This window comes from Oxyura jamaicensis, chromosome 17 (assembly GCF_011077185.1).
Source record: "Oxyura jamaicensis isolate SHBP4307 breed ruddy duck chromosome 17, BPBGC_Ojam_1.0, whole genome shotgun sequence".
Classification (NCBI taxonomy): Eukaryota; Metazoa; Chordata; class Aves; order Anseriformes; family Anatidae; genus Oxyura; species Oxyura jamaicensis.
In genome coordinates, this window is record NC_048909.1 from 6,494,252 (window position 1) to 6,514,868 (window position 20,617).

The 20,617-nt window shown below is 46.6% G+C and overlaps 1 protein-coding gene across 4 annotated transcripts in view; it reads left to right on the forward strand.

Annotated features, from left to right (window-relative positions):
* The window catches only part of FUBP3 (far upstream element binding protein 3), a 39,044-nt gene that overhangs the window by 14,551 nt on the left and 3,876 nt on the right, over window positions 1-20,617 (forward strand). For all 4 annotated transcript variants that reach the window (XM_035341531.1, XM_035341534.1, XM_035341532.1 and 1 more), the window contains 12 exons: window positions 120-169; window positions 1,633-1,704; window positions 2,546-2,603; window positions 5,197-5,359; window positions 6,225-6,323; window positions 8,180-8,284; window positions 8,673-8,775; window positions 9,442-9,542; window positions 10,654-10,795; window positions 15,560-15,720; window positions 16,557-16,630; window positions 17,124-17,200. In XM_035341531.1, the coding sequence (XP_035197422.1) occupies window positions 120-169; window positions 1,633-1,704; window positions 2,546-2,603; window positions 5,197-5,359; window positions 6,225-6,323; window positions 8,180-8,284; window positions 8,673-8,775; window positions 9,442-9,542; window positions 10,654-10,795; window positions 15,560-15,720; window positions 16,557-16,630; window positions 17,124-17,200 (1,205 nt within the window). The remainder of the gene's footprint in view (window positions 1-119; window positions 170-1,632; window positions 1,705-2,545; window positions 2,604-5,196; window positions 5,360-6,224; window positions 6,324-8,179; window positions 8,285-8,672; window positions 8,776-9,441; window positions 9,543-10,653; window positions 10,796-15,559; window positions 15,721-16,556; window positions 16,631-17,123; window positions 17,201-20,617) is intronic.

The following is a 20,617-nucleotide window of genomic DNA, read 5'->3' on the forward strand; positions in this document are numbered from 1 at the left end:
TTACTTGTGTGTGTGCTCAAAAGCCGGATGCTGTGGCTGTTTCCCACAGCAGAGCACGGTCATCTTCCAAATTGTTTTTTGTAATGACTCTTTGATTTTTCTCTTCCTTTTTTTCCCAGGGCTGTAATAACGGAAGAGTTCAAAGTGCCTGATAAAATGGTTGGATTTAGTAAGTACCTTGGATGCTTTTGGTATGGTTGCAAGAATGCTATTTATTCTGTCAGAAGAAAACACGTTCATACGTTTTTGTGCTTGCTGTCTTTGGATAAGCTTTGTCTGGTGCTCTCTTCGTGGGGACCAGATGATCTGTATTTAAAATCCAGGTGCATGCTGCATGGAGAAGCTTGGTGGCCCAGTAATAAGAACAAGGCTGTGTGGTACAGGTTACGGGGAGCGTTAGTGGTTCTGTTCCTGAGATTCCAACCGATGCAGCACATAAATATGTCAGAAGTTAATTTATTTCCCCTCATTGAAATATTTTACTTTGAGTATGCAAAAGTGTGGGAGTTGAGGGAGGAAGAGAAGATTTAAATGTTAAAGTAAGGGTTGGCTCAAGGCAAGCTAACCAGAATTTTAAGTCTTTCCTACACTTGCTGTGGGGAAGCACAGCCAGCGTGCATTGCTCCGATGAGTTTTTTTCCTAGACGTGTGTTCCTGGTGCTGCTCTCTTCCTAATTTCTCTTCCTCTTGATGGCCATTACTTTTCTTTGCCAAGGCAGCCCCCTGCTTTGGTGACTGCAGGGGTTGCATTGGCTCTTCCCCTGCTAGAGCTCTGTGCATCTTTTCCCATTTGATACAGAGTGAAAAGGCAAATAACAGATGAGGCTAATTACCCCTTAGCGCGTCAAGTTTTTCTCCTGATTCTACACCGTAAAGCTGTAGCTGTGGAATTCCTGAGGAGGAGGTCTGTCCTCCCACCAGCCTTCGTTATTTATCGGTCCCAGCGCCACACGTGGGGAGGAAGGGATGTTGGAGGGGTTCTGTAGCTGCGTGAGCAGGGAGCCTGCATACTCGGCCGGCGTATCAGCTGTGTGTTAAACATAATCCTGCTTCAGGCAGATAGGGCAGGCGGTGGATCCACAGCTGGGAGGTTGTCCTGTGGGAGCACCCCGAGCCAGGCGTACCTGTTCGACTCGACAGATCTGCTCTCTGGCAGTCTGTGCGGGAGATGAAGGGGGATAGGCGCACAGCCTTTCCTCGGCGTGTCTTTTTGTGGAGCAATGATCTGCTGCCTCTAAACGTTAAGGGAGATGGGTGTTTGTTTTCACTCAAGGTTTGATAGAGCATTTCAGTACATAGCAGTTTGAAGTGCAGACCAGAGAAATAGCACGTCTTTTGAAAAGATGTAGTGAAATATGAATTTTAAAGAAGTAAAAGCAGAAGTTACTGGCTTTTTTTAGGACCCCAAATAACCGGTTTATTTGTTCCAGTGCATGATGGGCTTTTTGTTTGGTTGGTTTGTGTTGTGTTTTTTTTTTTTTTTAAAATTCATTCATGCTGTGGATGCCTCTTCTGCAATCCTGGAGTCAAACTGTTCCTTTATAGATAGCTGCAGTGGAGTTAAAGGGGGAAGGTGATCTGCAGTTTCTCAGAAAAGCCGGTATGTTCTGACGCTTCTTGAACTCATTTCAGTAATCGGCAGGGGAGGTGAGCAGATCTCACGGATTCAGGCAGAGTCTGGCTGCAAAATTCAAATTGCTCCAGGTAAGAGCCTCTTTGTGTGCCAGGTGAACGGGTTTTAACGTTGAAGGATGTTGTGTCCACTGTATCAGGTGCCTCGCCTTGGTCCTAATGTGTTATCACCGTTACCAAATGATACACAAGGCTCACGTGCATGGGAGGGCCGTTGTGGGACCGTCCTCCCTACGAGCAGAGAAAACAGGCTTGTCGGGTGATGGGGGGATGAAGCGATTAAGGAACTGTCTTTAACCACCAGATGGGGACGGTGCAAATGGACGATCTGTGTTATTTTTAAGGCGGAAATTGCAGCTGTTTAGTTTTCTCCTGGTGGTACCACTTTGCTCAGCTCGTGCAATTTGTCTCCGATAGTTTGGTCCGCTCCAGCTCCTGGCAGAAAACGTTTCAGGAGCATGGCAGCAAATCTCTGTACAATTCACCTTACATTATAAAAACAGGACCGTGCCATTCGGTCTGTGCTAGTGCTGCAGCCTGTTTGCTTTGGTGAAGGCTGTTCTACAAGAGCAGGAAACTGTCGATGAACGTCGTCTAGGATTTAAACCTCCCTTTAATTGGCAGGGAAGGCTTTTAAAGAATGCAGACATCCGGCAAGTATTCGAAATATGTTGACCCTGGATGGCTTTGAATTCATTGCCGTGCTCTGTGTGCAGAGGGGAGTATTTTCATTAGTACTTGGTAGTTAACCAAAACTGCTGCCATTTTTGAATTCCATGTATTAATGTGGTGTGGGTTTTTTTTTCTCTAGCCTGTGTAAGGAGTAATCACTCTCCTGCCTGCCTACTGAAGGCAGTCTGGGTGCTGAGTCAGGAAGCATCCAACCCCTGTTGTTCTCTTGTTTCCTCTGCAGACAGCGGTGGGATGCCCGAGAGGCCCTGCGTACTCACCGGCCCGCCAGAGAGCATTGAGTGAGTTCTGATTTCATTTTTCTCCTGCCTCCTTCTCTCTCTTCTCCCTAATGCTGTGCTCTGTCAGTGGTGCTACTTGGTTAGCCGCACCAACAGCTGTTGGCCTAGAGAAACTTGAGGGTCTCTGGAGCATAGAGCCTCTTGGTCTGATGCTTTAAACTGCACCTCAAAGGCTTTTTTCCCGTTGCAGTTTGAACCCTCTGCAGAAATTTCCATGGAATTCCCCTCCGCAGGGCAAGGTTGCTCCTAGGGCACCTAGGATGCAGTTTTCTAACTGCAGCTCTCCAGGATACTGAGCTAAGCTGTTGAAGGGCCCTTCTCTTCTCCCCTTCGCTTCCCTCCTGTTGAGCTGACGTCCTTCCAGCTGAAGAAGGTCTGCATGAGGCCTCCAAAGCCTGTCGGTGCCACTCCAGAATACCCTGGAGGTGGTGGTGGTGGTGCACAGCAGCACGAGGCCCATGGGCGTGCTCGCCTCTGCGCTGCTGCCAACAAGAAGCAAAGGACTGAACCCAAGTCTTGAATTCTGATCCCTGCATGGTAGAGACACGTGGCCAGCCAGCAGGGGTTTCTACTCTTTAGGCCTATAGAAACTTTAGGGACAGTGTTTCCTCCCTCCCCCTTCCCAGGAGCTGAGTTTGAGACTCTCACAAACCAGTTGAGGACCTCCTGCTGGAACTGGATCCAGGATCCTCAGGCTTACAGGAACACACTTAACATATGGAGCTGCTCTTTCTCTCCCCAGCCTTTGGGTAGGTGGGTTTTTTAAAATCCATCTGGAAATCTTTGAGTTGCATTTGATAGTGAAAATACATGGGCGCAAAGACTGTCTCTCTAAAGAGAAGACAATCATCATTCTTCCATTCCTAGGAGATCTAAGGGTACTTAAATCTCCTTACTCTACCATAATGCTGCAAGCAGTGAGCCAGAATAAATATAATTGGCAAGCTCGTGTTGCAGGGCAGGCGATGTATTCTTGGTGATATTGAAGTGCTTTTCCCCCCTTTGCAAAAAGATATTTCAGAACAAGAGCAAAATATTCAAACACTGGAATGCCTGGTGAAATGCAGTTGGGGCAAAATGGGGGAGAGGTATAGCTCAGACCTCATTGTTCTGAAATCTGGAGTTAAATGTAGTTATGTCCAAGGCTGTCTTTAAATGAAAAATAAAAAAGAGAAAAGCAAAATAAAACAAAAAACGGAAAGTGAGAATTCTCAACTTTGGAAGCGGAACGAAGTGTTGAGTATGTGGAATTTGGTGAAATTTCATTTGCTTCTGTGCTGAAATCGTCAAGTTGGTTGTTTGAACTATATTTTCAGGCTACTCAGAGAAATATTAAATAAAGTAAGGAAACCCTTCAAATTCATCAGATAACTAGACTGGTTTTATGTGAGGAGAATTCTCATTAGTTATATCCACTGGCAAACTAATAGAGTTAATTCCCCAGTGACCCCTTCTCACCTGATATACGTGATGTATTGAATGTTGTAGTCTCTATTGTCATAACAGAGGTGGATTAAATAAATCCTCTTCAGATTCTTTTCAGAATATTTGAAGTGGGCTTCCAAAAATTCCACCTTTTGCCTTGTTTTGTGAGCAGGTTGAGAGAGGGCAGTGCTCTGATCTTTGTGTAGCCTCAGATCACCACCCCTGAGCTGATTCAGGTGAACGTCTGCTTGCGAGGGATGACTTTGTACTGTTCCTTCAAGTTCCCAGGTAGAAGACAGCCCTCCTAGGGTGCCTGCTATGAAGTGGAGAGAGGGGAGATGTTGCTTTAGACTGAACAGGGAGCTGGAGACTTTCTGCCACCTATTTGAGAAGTGTTGTAGGAAAAGGGCAGAAAAGGGACCTGTTGATAATAGTCCTCGAGATGAAGGGAAGGACCTGCAAGCTACTTCTGCCATGCTAAAGATTTTTAGAGGAGGTATCTTTAATGTCCGAAATGCTTCTTTGTATCTGTCTCTTCTCACCAGGAGTAGAAGAACCCAGTCTTTCCCTGGTCGCTGCTGCGGTATCCTTGCCTTGCTTCCTGGTGTTTGGGGCAGAGGCTGTGTTAGAACAGTTAGAACAGCACTCTTACCTGGTGCTGCTGGTAAGAGCAGGCAGAGGAGAGCAAGGCAGTTTGCCCGTAATCAGAGGGAGGTTAACCAACGTGCTGCGATGGTATTGGAGCAGTGTCTGTTTTGGCTTGACCAAAGAGAACAGAGCTTGAATTTTGTCAAATATTATTTATAATTTATATAATGAATATAATAAAAAAGCTTTAAGAGTTCAGAACGTAGAGCATCTTCACCCAAAATGTGCACCCCAAACGTAATAGCTCAGCTATTATCCTTAACTTCCAAAGGTGTCAGAGCATGCTGCTGCTCTTCCTTCTCTCTTCCCCTTTCAAACAGTCAAACTGCTTATAAGTAATCACGACAGGGGAAGTCAGACATCCAAGGGTTAAAAAAAAAAAAAAAGTGCTAACTGTGGTTTCCTTCATCTTTTCACTACTTCTCCTCTCCCCGATCACTTCACGTTCCAATGGTTCCTGGTCTCTAGCTCACGTGGAACAATGTTGTCTAATGGTTGTTTCCCTCGATTCTTTTCCAAGACAAGCAAAACGGCTACTGGGGCAGATTGTAGATCGCTGTCGGAACGGACCTGGTTTTCACAACGATGTTGATGGCAACAGTACGATTCAGGAGATTTTGATCCCGGCATCCAAAGTGGGTCTAGTCATCGGCAAAGGAGGTGAAACAATAAAACAGTTGCAGGTGCGCAAGATGCATTTACTTTAGGGCTCTCTTCCCTACTGCAGCTTCTCTAGATCAACAAGAGCGTGCTGAAACGGAGAGCCTTAAATGCTCTCACCTTCTACAGCAGGGACTACTCTTCTGCCTTCGGAAAGCTGGACTCCAATCCAATCTTGTGTTACAAACGAAATCGGTTTGGCCCCAGCTACGCATGTAGTGGAGTTTTGCCAGAACTTTGAAAGAATCTCGTGTGCTTTAGATAACATTTGGTGTGCGCTGGTCAGGAGGGGATCCCTGTAGCTAAGAAAAAGCTATCTCTAGTCTGCTGCTGCAATAGTTTTTAATGCCAGCCATGCTGTTGTAGAGTGCTGTGCTTCTCTTTTGTTGTTGATCTGTGATGAAGCTAGCGTTTGTCGTCTTTTTTTTCCTCATCCTACCCCTTTCTAATTAAGTGTTTTGTTACATATAAATCTATGTTCCTAGACATCCTGGGATCCTCTACAAGAAAAGCACCTAGGTCAAAAAGGCAAGTTTTTTGGATGCCCTGGTTAGGCCTCTGTCATCCAGTAGTTTTAAGGCTGATCACATAATAACTGTTATGTGCAGACAGCTGCAGATTCTGGAAATGGCTGAAAAAATCAGTTGAAGTAGAAGGCTTTTGTTTTTGCAAGAGATTCAGGTATTTGAGATCTTCAGGAGTAGCACACTTTCTGGCAATCTTCTACGCTCTAGGACTGTTACTGAATTTATGCTATAAATACTTACGAAGAGCTAAGGCAGTGTTCTGCAAAGCTGCTAACGTGACCTACGTAACGTTTAGTAACCAAAATATAGTCCCTAGTTTTAGGGACTCTGCTTAGCAAAGTGCTCTGTGCTTTTTCTTCAGGAGCGAACAGGTGTGAAAATGATTATGATCCAAGATGGTCCATTGCCTACTGGAGCAGATAAACCTCTCCGTATTACTGGAGATGCATTTAAAGTACAGGTATGTAATAAAAGTAAGCAGTTGTCCCAGAGTACTGCTGAGAAGTTTAAACATTTTTGTGAACATCTAATGGAGTTGAGTCTAATTGTGAATGCTGTCATCCTTGCTGGTTTTGTTTCTTCTGTGAGGTTAAAGTATGAGTAAAGTCAGTTAAAACCAAGGACTAACAAGTGTTGGCTTGTTTACTGTGTAACCTAGGAGCTCGTACTCGACATAGGTAGTAGACATGGGAAGGAGAAGAGTTGAGGATGGTTTGGAGAAAGTCTGTGCAAAGGTTTCCAGTCTGAAGCAGAAGTCATAGGTACATGGTACTTAGGCAAATGGGTTCGTAGTGACTAACTTACACAGACATTTGACAGAGTGAACCTTCCACAGAACTATTTCAGACAGCCAATTGACGCAGGTAATTAAAAGTAGAAAAAAAGGAATATAACCACAACTCCTGAAACCAAGGGGTTTGCTTAATATTGGTACTTCGGTCTCCCTGTGTCAGGGTTCTACCTGTGATCAGCCAGAGGCTGGCTGGAAGATTGCAGCATGATAGGAGTTCTGGAATTAAAGTTTAGCTGTGGCATGTTCCACATCTCAGCAAGTGCCTTTCATACCTCGCTAAGTACTTAAATCTAGCTTAGCATTCCTGTCTCTAATAAAAATAGCTTTGTTTCGTAGGCTCTCCCTAAGCATAAATTGCTGTAACAGTTGATGCTGCTCAGGTATGTTTGGGAGCTGCTTTTCAAGCCAATCAATGCAACTGGACTTTTAGAGTTAAATGATAATTTTCAAAATTCTTATGCTTATTACAGAGGTTTAGATATGTAAAAACTTGAATGGGAATCTTGCTACTTTTAACCAAATCAGACTGTGAGTGCTGATGCTTTCCAGATGGCTTCTTCTACCTTGCAAGATTTGCTGTTGTCACATCTTCCATGCCATAAATTATGGCAAGCAATCACAGACTTCGTAGGCTGGAAGATCTTAGAGGCACTTAAAGTTCAGCATGCTTAGAAAGCACTTAAGAAGCTCGATGAGCCTTGGGTTTTGGGGGAATCTCTGTGTGCTTCAACGTACAAAGTTCTTAACCATCTCAGATCACTAGCAAATATCTCTGCCCTTATTTCTATCTTGGCATCTCTGAAATGTCTTGAGTTTTCCCCTGATGTAATAATTAGGAAGGGGACATGGAAAATTAATAAAAATGTGAAAAGAGATTTGCCAGTGTCCCTCAAACTTGCAAATAGAAGCAAAACATCAAAAGGTTGACAGTTAATATACTGAGACAAAGGCTCAAAGGTTTTTACACGTGGGCTTTTTTTTTTTTAATGGTGGCACTGCTTATTTCTAAGGCGTATTTTGGCTAGCTGGATTTATACGCAAGTTTGTGAAAGGCCTGGAGAGCTGCAAGTACGTAGGAAGAATATCCATTTGTCTCAGAAAATGCCTTGCTGCAGGCTTGTGCTTAACTTCTGAGTGTCAGTAAGCTCACTACAGGCCACCTGCCTTCTTGGTACATGTTCCCTACTTAGTGGATATGCTGTGTACTGTGTTACCACAGCTTTTAGCATACTGTTACTTCACCCTTGTCCAGTAGGAAAGGGCCTTCCCTTCATTTTATTTTAAAAAAATTGGGAAAAAAAAAACAAAACAGTGATTATATTTTAAAAGCTAAAGCTCCCCCCTTGGGAAGTAAACGATTGCACACAAGGAACTGCAGCCTTGCACGCCTGGCACACTTTGACATCTTCCACGTCTGACAAAAAGATCTTCCCCGACTGGTAAATTAGCCACTACTGAGGCCCCAACGCTGAGATGGCAAGCAGAGTAAATTTAAGCTAACTGTAACTTCTTTCCCCATGTAGCAAGCGAGGGAAATGGTACTGGAGATCATCCGAGAGAAAGATCAGGCAGACTTCCGAGGCGTACGCAATGATTTCAGTTCTAGAATGGGAGGAGGCAGCATAGAGGTACGTTTTCTTCACGAGTACTCTGCTAACCTCCCTGTGGGATGGGTAGTGGGTGGAAGTCCTCGAGTTTCGCATGTAACCTGTAAGCTGCTTTTGAAAAGCGTTGTGTTCTGTTGCCAGAAGAGTGAGTCTGGCTGCAAAGGGGAGTTCTCATGGACTCCCAGATGGCACGTCTCTAATTGTCTTTTGAAGCCACATTCTTGCAGTGCAGAGTTCATTTAGCGGGGAAGGAATTTGTGGCCACGTGTTTGTTTTTCTTAAGGGATATGGTTGTGTAGCCTGGAGCAGCTTAATGTGGCCCATCCTCGTAGTTAAGTGCATCTCCTTGTAAAATCAGAGTCATTCGGTCTAGTTCTGAGCTTTCATACTGCTTTGCCTTTCCCATCAGGTCTCTGTGCCCAGGTTTGCTGTTGGAATTGTGATAGGAAGAAATGGAGAAATGATCAAAAAGATACAGAATGATGCTGGAGTTAGGATTCAATTTAAACCAGGTTTGTGTGAGGATGGAGAGCTGTTAACTTTCTTACCAGTGTTCCACTCTGGGATCGCTACGGTGATTCTGCTCTGAGGTTCCAGCAGCTAGGCTTTCCTCCTTTAAAGGTGCATTGTCTCTTTCTGAAACCTGTTTAAATGACACGCTGCTTTCTCATGCGCTTTGTTTTTCAGAGTAAGATTTTATACATCTTACTTGCAAACATTAGATGTCACAACAGTAATGTCTTGACTGGTAATTGTATGGGAAAACAAAATAACAGTAACAAAACCCACTTTTATTTCCTATTAAAGAATTCTCCTTCAGGACATTAAAGCCTTTGGGGATCAGGAGTTGATTAATTCTAAGTAACTTTCTCTGGGTCCTTGGCTGTCTGATCACCTATCAAAGCTGCCTTTGTCCTCTTAAAATTATATCAACCTCTTTCGTGGCTTTTTGACACTGAAAGTGTTGCCTTTTAAATGCTGTCCCCTCTGCAGTGGGGTTTGGGTTTTGTCTCCTTTCAGTACCTGGAAGAGTGGCTGAAGGTGGAGGGAAGAGAGAGCTCTTGGGCTAGATGTGTTTTGTGAATGTGCTGCTAGCAGTGGTGGTGCTGGAAGGAAGCCTTTGTTGGTGGGTGGATGTTTTCTCCTTTTAATTTAGTCTTTGTCACTTCTCTTCACAGATGATGGGATTAGTCCTGAAAGAGTCGCACAGGTCATGGGGCTTCCCGATAGGTGTCAACATGCAGCACACATCATCAATGAGCTTATTCTCACAGCACAGGTGGGTTCTGGAGGCTCTTGGGTGGAAAGAGCTTATATGAGAATGTAGTGTTTGTGCATGCAGCTGTGTGGATGGGCCCTGCCATCTGAAGAATACCAGTGTTACATTTTTTCCTCTGGTAGACCACACATGCTGCTGCCCAGGAGAGAGCTGCCAGCTTTGGTTTTGTTTTGTTTTTAAATTGGATCTGGGCTCACTGAGCTATGGGAAGGTTTCCTTTTTTTTTCAGGCTTCATCATGAGGTTTCATTGTAGTTCCATTTTTACTCTCATGTTGAGTTGTTTTCAAGCTATTTGAAAATGATGACCCCGTGGAATGGAGCCCAGCGTTAGCACGAGGCAGAGGCTGGAGGTTCTGCTCAGAAGGGCCGAGTAACACTCGGGGTAGCAGAGTATTAACAGTGCTCGGACAGTGCCTCATCTGCTGCCTCTTCAGACTCCAGTCCTCGGGTCTTGGTGGCTGTGGGAGGCAGGGGAAGGCCACAACTGTGGGTGTACAGTTACTGTGCTCTAAGAACTCTGGTAATCGTCCGTTTACATTTTGAGGCCTGCCATGGTAGCCTCTGAGGGCTCATGGCCTTTGCTTTTGGAGAAATCAGTTATCCAAAAGAGGTTTGTCCTTTAAATGTCTTTGAACTTAAAAGCTGCCTTTGGAAGTTCTGGAAAATGTGCATTTCAGCTGAGTAATTCCAGCAGTTCTTTGAAGAATGACACTTGAAAGGGTTTTGAAGGTAACTTCTGCATGAGTCAGTGCCAAGTTCTATTCGTTGTTATAATGAAAGTCCCCACCACAACCTAAAAGTCCCTTAGTAGCTGATGCGCGTTTAAAGGTTTATTTCAGCAGATACATGGGAATGCCTTTTAAAAATATTTTTATCTTCCTGAGTCAGGAAGGCAGCTGCAAACCTACATTACTGGCATTTCTTTAAATTACTTCAAAATCTTGAATGTGGAACTGAAGCCCAAGAATATCTTAATTCGGTGCCATTGATTGTAATGCTATTTAACTTACCTTGCTTTATTTTGTTTTTAATGTGTGTTGGGGCCAGAAAAAAAAAAAAAAAGAAAAAAAAAAAAAAAAAAACACTGATACAAATTCTTTGCCTTCCAAGGAACGAGATGGCTTTGGAAGTTTGGCTGTCACCCGAGGAAGAGGTCGTGGCCGTGGGGACTGGAGCGTTGGAACACCTGGGGGCATGCAAGAAATAACCTACACGGTGCCAGCTGATAAGTGTGGTCTTGTTATAGGCAAAGGTAGGGCTGCTAACGTAAATATTAGAGCTTGCAGTCTTTCTGTCTCTGGATGGTCGCCTTCTTGCTGCCTGACAGTGGGGTTTGGGAGTTTTTTGTAATTGCAGGCATTTACTGGCCCGTGAACGCAGCGCAGGAATAAGTGAGAAGCACTTGTGGTTGTTTACTTTGTGGTGTTCTCGCTCATAATTGTACTCTCCAGGCCCTTGTTCACAATATGTAAGAGAGGCTCTTCATGCAGAGCTGTCAAGTAAGCCTGATATAACAAGCAGCTGGCTGAGAAAAGGCAGTTTCGTTTGTGGATCCTTTTTAGAGAGAACTCATTTAAAGGACAGTTTATCAGGGACGAGCAGAACAGTCATTTTGTCGTGATGAATTTCTGTGAGTGCCGTGTGATAAAATGGCAGGTCTCTGAATGTGGCAGCATCTGTAGCTGCTTCCAGCCACGTACCTGAAGAAAGTGAAGCCACGTACCTGATAAAGAAAGTGAAGCAGAGGGACTTGTCTGTATCACAGCTCACACCTGAGCCTGTCACAGAACAGACTGGTGCCCATGTGCACCTCATCTTGCTCTGGTGAGCACGTTTGCTCCCATGGAGGCCCCTTCATTCCTTTAACTGTAGAATCTCTCCATGCTAAGGACATGGACAAGGCACCTGGCCTTCCTCTCAAGAACCAGCCCACCTCCAAGGCTAACAAAAACAGCATCAGCAGCAGTCACAAATTGCTGTAGAGCTCCAGGTAATGGCACTACTTGAATTAGAACCAGGAAGAGCTCTATGGCTTTTAATTGTTGCGATGCTTCCGAGTTAATACATTGATATATCAAAGGGGCTGTATTTAAGTTTTCTATCTGCTTATTTTAGAAAGAATGACATATGCCTAAACTAGCATTTAAGTAATCACGGTTGGCTTTTAGTGTCAGCAGAGGTGAGGTGAACAGAATAGGAACAGATTAGCTGTGACGGAAAAGGAGGCAGAGATGTGAGGACGTTGTGCCATGTTCCAGTGGCATTCAGCTTCCTGCTGTCCTGTTGGGCAGGGCTGAGCTCGTGATGAAACGTGTTGTGTCCTCGTTCCACGGCCGTGCAACCCTGCTGCACCTCTGCTTGTTCCCTTTCACGTGTCTGGCCCCTATGGTACCCTGAACTGCCACCTCACTGGATGACGAGGGACACAGGTTATGGGACACGGGCATGTGAGGAGTGCATCTGCAGTCAGTTTCAGATGTTTTTCTTTGCTGCAAACCTGTTCACAAACCTGGGAACTTTCTCAGTATGAAAAAAAACCCACCTGCTCTCCCCATTATGCAGATACTGCAGAGCGATTGGGCCTGAGCTCAGCAAACGGTCCAGTTGGGCATAGATGAGGCAAAGCAAATGTTAAGCCCACAAGTGAGAGCTGTGTGTATGGAAAAAATCAAATTATAATGAAACTTTATTGCCGTATCCATTAGTCATCCTTAATAAAGGATCAGAAAAGGTCACTTGTTGTTCAGCAGTGCACTGAAGTGGAGCATTTGTGACTACAGAGAGCACTGTGCTGAAAAGATAAATGCAGGTAGTGGAGTTAGATGTCCTAGCAGTCAAGTGCAAGGCCTGGCACAGGCTCGCCGTGGGGGTGAAGGGTAGCTTTTTACCTTTGTTTCCACAACAACAAAACAGGGATTCTTACCCAGCCAGATCAGAAGCTTTCTGGAGTGACTAATTACTAGTTGTATGGTGATTTGAATGCTCGGAGCTTTGTAATACCACCTTGCAATCGGTGCTCTTACGGTGCCTATGCTCTTAGACTGTTGCAGCATTCATTTTTTTGTCAAGTGAGTGATGGCTGCAGCATTACCTTCTAGGGTCTGGACAGGGTGGATGTACCACACTCTCCATTTGTTGATGCGAGGCACCCTTGTCTGCTGCTTTTTGTTTCCCACCGCCTATGGGGCATTACAGGGGGAGAGGGGATATTAATTTGGGGGTTAATGTTTTTAACCAGTCACCAATTTTAAAGCCTTTGCTCATGCCCCAGCTTCCCCTTTAGTTTCTGAGCAGTTTCTAGCTGTTAATGTTTGGCGTGTGGTTTTTTTTGTTTTGGTTTGTTTGTTTGTTTGTTCTTTTTGCCCCTGTGACACAGAGCTTGGCTGTTAGCCCTCTGTGAAACCTGGCCAAGCCCTCCAGGCACGTGTAGCTTGGTATCCGAGGTTCGCACCGGAGCAATGGCTTTCTTGGGCCCCTGGGTATAGGCTATCAGCTGTGGCCAGGTAACTGCTTCTGTACTTCCAGCTCCGTGTCCTCGCTCCAGAAGCAGGGAGGAGAGGGAGACAAAGTTTGCCTCGGCTCAGTCTCCGCAGCGTGTACGACAGAAGATCCAGGGCCCTCTTCTTACGAGTATTGCTTCTTAGCTTCGGAATTGGAGCCCTTTTGAGTTGATACCAAGTTCTCGGCTCCCTGGAAATCCTGTGTGTAGCTTTTTCCTCTAGAGGGTGGGTAGGTGCAGCTTTTCTTCTCTGAAAGACTCGAGGAAGGGTGGAGACGAGCACCATACACATGTCAAGCGCTTTCTCTGTCTGGTGGTGCTTGGAAACAAACCGCAGCCTCTCTGGGCCCCCGCTGGATTTCCATGATAAATACAGCAATATTGACAGATAACGTGGCTGGCCTGGCTCTTGTCAGCTCTGCCTTTTAGCAGGTTTGATTAATTGCTTTACGATTTCACGTCCAGCTGGGGGGCCACTCTTGGATCACTTCTGCCCCCCATCAGGTAGAAGAATGGAGAGGGCTGCTGAATGCAGCTACAGACAGCCACCATGTGCCGAGCGGGTCACCTCATTCAGAGGGAAGGTGAACTCCTTCCGGCACCGCGCGGCATCCTCTTGGCCGTGTCACTTCATCTGCGTGCTCGAGGCCGAGTTAGGAAAGCTCGGATGGGAGGGAACGCTTTGGCATGTAGCAGGCTCCGAAGGGCGAGGAGGAAAAGGACGCCGAGTCCTGGTACTGCAGGTGGGAGCTCGCAGCCTCTCAGCAAAACCCCGAAAATAAAGGGCCGTGATCCTTCGGTGCTGATGTGGAAACAGCCCCAGCAACTCCCAGCTTGGTGCTGAATGCAAAGTGGAGAAATGACTTGAAATCTGTATTCTCGCTTCCAGTCTGGTGAGAATGCTTCAAATTTCTGTCCGCTTTTGGAAGGAGAAGAGGAGTCAGCTGTGCAAGTAGCAGCCTGTGTTTATGCTTCTGTCCCCACTAAAAGTTCTCCCTCTCCTTCATGATCCATTGTGTGGTGGCTAAAGGCTCCTGTGCTTTCAGTAAGCACGGGAAGCGGCTGTTGACTCAGATCTCACCTTAGTATGTAAAAACAAGGGCTTGATACAAATCTGGGTCTGATAAAAGCACTGAATAAAATAAAACTTCTTGGACTTTCAGCTCCATCTTACGGCTTTCCCATGCGTGGCTGAAAGCGAGTGGCTTGGATTTCGGCTATGCAGTACAATCCCCGTTGTCTGCCCAGGGGTGTGACACGACTATCTTTTGTTAAATGCATCTTCTAAAATTCATTTAGAAAGAGTTAATTGCCCTTTGGCAAGCTTTCCTCCTCCCTTCCCCAGAAAGGCTTTAAAATGTTAAAAAGGTCACGAGTCCATTACAATGAAAATGAACAAGTGTCTGCGACATCCACGGTTTGTTTTGAAGTTGTGCTGGATGTATAGAGATGGAAATGCGAACAAAATTGAGGAGGTCTTTGGAGACTTTAATTAAAACCAAACAAAAATCTCTGCTTGCTTTACTTTGCTCTCCCTCCTGCTCGCTGCGTGTCCTTTTGGCTGCTGATTTTGGTTTGTGATTTAAAATTTGTAAACTCCCTTCCTTCCCCGTACCCTTTAATTTCTCCAGTCGAGTGGAGCTGGTCTGTAAGTTGTGTGAGCTTCCAAAAGAAGAATTGAACCATTGTAATGTCGGCTGAAGCTTTTGTTAAGCAAATTTCATTAAGAGACTGGGACTCTCAGGTCTTCAGGAAACCAGATCTCTTAGGCTGGCCCTGCCGCATCCTGCTCGAAGCACTCCGGTGCTCTAGTAGTGTATCCAGATGGCAAACTAGCCAGGCATGGTCGCTGCATGCACAACTAACTCGGATCATGGAAGACAGCTTGGAATCCTGCTCCGTGGAGGGATGTGTGTGCTGCGTTGTGCCTAGGAAGCATGGTGAGCAGAGGTTTCTCGGGGAATAAGCTATTGAACAGCACGTGATTGTCAGATAGCTTTTCTTCGGTTTTAAGCTACAAGGTACGTGGCTGGTTGCTTTTTGCCTTTGTGGAAGGAAAGGTCTAGCAATGGAAACAAGCCTCTTGGAAAAAGAAAGCCTGTTTTGGTTGCAGGTGACTTTCTGAGGAATGCAAACAGCTGTTCAAAAACACAAATTGGTGGAAAAACACACATTTTTCCCTCTGCTTTGTCACAAGGTGCCTCTCAGCCATACTGTGTCTTGTTGGGAGCCTGGCAGTGTGCATGCAGGAAGATGGTGTGTTCTTAAAACAGCACCATCCGTGCCCTAGAAAGCATTGCAATAGCTCATGGGTTTGGGTCAATCTTAGGAGCTAGCAGGAAGGAGCGACGTGAGCTCAGGTATTGTGGCTGCTTACGCTACTGCCAGCCCCAGCCCGCCTTGCTTGAGGCATACAGAAGGCAGCCAAAACTATATCCTCTTTCCCAGAACCACGCTTTGTTACGCTTTTATGGAAGGAGATGCTGAAACCCTTTGTCTTGATTGCCTTTGTTTCAGGTGGCGAGAACATCAAGAGCATAAATCAACAGTCGGGAGCCCACGTGGAGCTCCAGAGAAACCCACCTCCCAACACAGACCCTGGTGTACGAATATTCACAATCAGAGGAGTTCCCCAGCAAATCGAACTCGCTAGACATCTCATAGATGAGAAAGTTGGTGTAAGTTGCATCTCTGATCTTGGTCTGTCCGTTTCAGAATGGTGTTTTCACTCTTAGGTACGTGTAGGCCTGGACTTGCAGGATGGCACAGAATGCACACACATTATTTAGCTTCAAAACCATTTGCTTGTTAACAGCTACGTTGAACTTAGGTCCTCAGGCATCCATTCGACTAATTTTTGCTGTGATCCCGGGAGGGTCTGACTGTTTCCTGACACTGAGCGTAGTGGGCAGCTGTGTGAGAGGGAAGAGCAACTATAATAAGGGATAAGAAGGCTGGCAAATGGGATTTTGAAGGGAAGACAATAGTGTTACTGTGTGAAAATGGCACAGTCCTGGCATCACCACCCTGAAAGTAACACTGAACTCCTTGCTCCAGTATATCCAGGCTGACTTCTATCTTCCACTTAACACAGTGCTGTGGTATTGAAGCTTAATAATGTCAGGCTGGAGTACTGCTGGAGGGGGAGACTTGGGTAAAAGAAAGTAAGGAGAATACTGAACTGGGGAACAGTAGAACTGAAAAACAACCTCTGTGCTGAGTTACTTGAGAGGAGGCGGCTTGATACCAACCTCAGGATCCAAGCTATTCAGAGGAAAACTTCCATCTGTTCCATACTCCGTTAGCCCCTTTGTGGCTAGCCAGAGCTGCTTTTGAAGCTGGGCTCCTGGAGTGTGCTGACAGTCCTGAGAACTGCGTCCTTGGAGGATCTTTCAGGTGCTGGGGTTTAATGGAACATGTTCAAGGCTGTTTTCTCCCCTTTCTTACTGCTCTTACTAGCTACCTTCACCCTCTGCTTAGAGCTGGCATTAAATGTTTGTGGATTCCATGACAGGGTACCAGCATGGGTGGACCTGGAGGATTTGGTCAAAGCCCGTTCAGCCAAGCACCCGCTACACCTCATCAAAAGTAAGCTTCTCCATCTCGTCACGGATGGGTTGTGGGGAATGGCTGGGAGCTGTAACAGCACTGGGAGAAGCATGGTGGGCCCCAAACGGGTGGTATGTAAGTGGAGCCTCTTAAAAGGGAGCATCCAGAAGCAAGTGAGATGAAACCTTTAAGCTTGACTACAGGAAGGATTTCAGCTACTGAATCATAAACAAGGTAGGCATTGGCATCTCCAAAACTCCAGTTTCTAGTGCAGTGAGAGCACAAAGAAGCTTGAGCTGCATACACTGGGGTGCTGTGCTGTACAAAGTGTCCTCACCATGGCTTCATCCACAGACCAACATCCACAGGGTTAGCTGTTAACACCTACACAACATTTCCTTTTGTTCCCTTGTTCACCTGCTCACTCAGCAGTTGCTGACTACAAATGATTTTGTTTCTCCGGCCAAGTTCATGCATATGACCCGTGAAGTGTTTTACTGTGTACTTCAGCGTGCCTTTTTGTCCTCTGCAGTGGTCCTCAGGCGTTTATGACACAGGGTTGGGGCAGTACCTACCAGACGTGGCAGCAGCCTGGACAGCAAGTCCCAAGTAAGTGCTCAGGACCTGGGTTTGAGAAGGGTTGATGTCCATTTGCAACTGCCACTTGTTGCCTGCTAAACGTAGGTTCATCCGTAAGACCACTTGTGTGATAACAGCAAAATGAATTCCTGAGCAAAGGAGGTATGTGGAGGTGTGCTGTGGTGTGAGAGCTCAGAATAAGCCAAAGTACATCAAAAACAATAACGTTTTTTGGGCACTTAACTGCTTATTGTTGCTCTTTTTGTGTAGAAACTTAGTCCTTGTTCTCTGTTCTTCTCTAACAAAAAAAAAATCTGTCTTAGGCTTTCTCCTGCCAGGATTCTCTGAGCAAGCACTTGCCAGCCCCACTTCCTCCTAGCAGGCACACCATGCGTGGTGCTGAGCCCTCCCATCTCTGTGCTCTTAACCTTACCAATTCTTGATTATTTTTTTTTCAACATGCTCCTTATGAACTCTTCTCCAGCTCCCAGTCTGATGGGAAGACTGGGAAGTAGCTGCAGAAAATGGAGAAGAGGTTTAAGTGTGGCTGTTATCCTGCTTCGTGCACTGTTATCAGTGTCCTCTATCTCCTTTTGGGAGCTGATGGGGATTGCTCCACGGCGCTAAATTCCCAGAACGTAACCAGCTTTCAAATTAAAATAACAGTGCACAAACGTTGTTAGCCATGAGTTCAGGATCTGAGCCCAGACCATCTCAGCTGCTGGGCTTTCTGTTCCTGGCACTGAGTCGGGCTGGCTGTTATTCTTCAGGGTTCAAAGTGTCCATTTTCCCCCCAAACTATTCAGTCAAAATTCAGCAGGTTGGAATGGGAGGTTCCCCATTTCAGAACAACTGAAGTAATGCTGGTAGCGATGTTGGTAACTGCATCGTCCTGTCTTCAACTGCCTCAGCAACGGTTTGCCCTGAACAGAGCAGGTTTGTAGCCTGATAATCTCAGAGCTCGTGTGATGGGCAGTGATGCCCCACAGAGGTTTTTTTTTATTACAGCTTTTCAGGAAATAAGAATCTTTCCTGTGAAAACAGAAGTTAGCACCAAAAAAGCTGGGGACAAGGGTTGGGGGGTAAGCCTAATTTTAAAGGGGTTTAAAGACAGGTGCCTTTTGGTGCTGTGGCTGGTTTAGCATTGAAGTAGATTGTTAACTTCAGTCTGAATTCCCACTCTGAGGTGTCTGAGATGGAGGAAGAGTTGGGGGAACAACGCCAGCGATTGCCTTTGAGATTCCCTATGACACTGATCACGTGTATTGTTGATGAAATCGTGCATATCTGGAAATCTTCAACGCTGCATTTGTAATGTTTGTGCATTTCTAAAATGTCGGCTACAGTTGGACACCCTGCATGGGACCAGGGATTTGGCATTAAGCTCTGAAAACTGCCTTTGGGAGTGGGCTTCTGCTCCTCAGCCATCCTAGTCTAAAAAGTCATATTTTTTTCCGTAGAGCTCTAGGGATATGTAAAAAGTCGGTAGTTTGGTTTTCAGGACAGCAAAATGCAGTGGTAGGCTTGAAATGATTTTGTTGTTGTTGTTCAGGAGTGGAATAGTACAGTACTGAAGGGTAAAATTTTCCCGTTAGTTTGTTTTACAGGAAAAAGTGTTTTTCAAATCCATTCCCGTGCAATCCCAAGAGCGCTGGGGCTCCCTGAGCTCGGGGAATCTGCCTGTTCCTGCACAAGCAGAGCAGTGGGTAGGGCAGGGAAAGCCCTACAAAGAATGTAGTTTTTGTCTCTACTTAAACCTTTGAATAAATGCCTATGAAATGTGCTTTGCTAATTGCTTTGAGAGATGTCTAGAAACTCACCTGAGTAACTTACCCTCTTCCTTGCCTCCCTCAGATGTTCTCTCACCCTGCCAACCTGCCACTGGGAGAATAATCTCCCCTTCTCTAACGTATAGCCTTGTCTCAAGCTCACACCCCCTGGCTTTGGAGTTTGGTAACTGATAGAAGCAGCCCAGACCCCCTGATCCCCCCAGTTAGTGCAGCGTTTATCCCGACAGCAAGCACTTTGTGATGAGTTGGTCAGGTTTCTGGTGGCTCCCAAGCGTCTGACTTCAGTGATCCTCCCCCTGTGCTGGGTTTAGTATCACGAGGATGTGTTTTGGGGGCAGATGTTCTATTTCTGCTGTTGAACCTGATGGAAGAAGATCAGTGCTGTGGTTCCAGGGCCGCTTAGGATCCTCCACGCTCCCGTCTGTAGCCAGGCAGTCTCGGTGAGGAGAGGACAGGCAGGGTTAGGCAGTGCTCCGAGCGGGCCTCACCGCAGGCCGGGTGGAGCCCACCACGGCACGGGAGGATTATTATCAGAAACTAGGTAAATTCCTGGCTTTACCCTTTAAGTTTTAATTCGAAAACAGCCTCGGGAAGGGTCCCCTCCCTGCCTGTAGGAAATCAAGCACTGCAGGCTGTGTTTGTGGCTCTGCTAGCCCATCAAAGCGCGGGCTGAGCCGTCCCCGACTCCGAAGGACAGATCTGAGAGTGCCCTCCTTGTGGGAGGAGGGGCAGGCCCCCACCCCCTACACATGTATTTAGATTTTAATTACTTCCCCCATCTTAAATAAATTAACTGGCCGGGGAAACGTTTGGCCGTGAAGCGCATTTAGCTGCGTGTCCTTTCAGCCTGCTGCGGACTGTAATTCTCCCAGAAGAAAAGGCATTGAAGGAGGCCCTTTGTCGGCATTAGCAGGTGGACAGTTGAGGCAGCCTTGACCTCTGCCAGCAAAGGTCCTGACTTGTAGCGTTGGTCAAGTCTTTTAACCCGCTTTTATGCCCCCGGACAGGACACTGCTGCCCTGTTCCCTCCACCCACCACGCTCGCAGTGTTGTGTTCCCCCTTCCCCCCACTTCAAAGCCCTCCTTCGGCCGCGCTGGGGATGCAGCAGGGGCGCTCGGCCGGGCTGGAAGAGCTCCCTCCATGGCTGTCCCCTCTCCTTGCCGCCATCCCTGCGCCTAGTGGCTTGCACTTTTCCTTTCTCTGCAGTTTTCTAATCGCCGTGTTTTCCGTTCAGGTTTATTTTTGCTTGCTGCACGCCTGGCCGAGGGCCCTCTTCTCTAAGGGAGTGCAGGCTCCCTGCCTCTGCAGCGGGTTGCACGCTCCCTTTTGACACGTGGACGTGCTGGATCAAAGGCTGCTCGGTGTTGGAAGGAGGGGGACCTTCCCCCCTTTCCCCCCTTTTCTCTGAGGTTTTGGGGTCTGCGTGGTCTGTCCATGCAGCTTGCAGTGCGCTGCCCCAGCCCGTGCTGCAGAGCCGGCCGTGGGTTTCACGGATGCTGGTGTGTTTGTGGCAGCTCCCCCAGCCCTCAGCGCTGCCGGGGCTTTGTGCAGGGTTCGTGGCCCCTCTGCTCCTGCAGGACTGCAGCCAGGAGCCGTGTGGCTACCGCGGAGCTCTGCGCTGGGGCAGGCAGCGTGCTGCAGGCTCGCAGAGCGCTG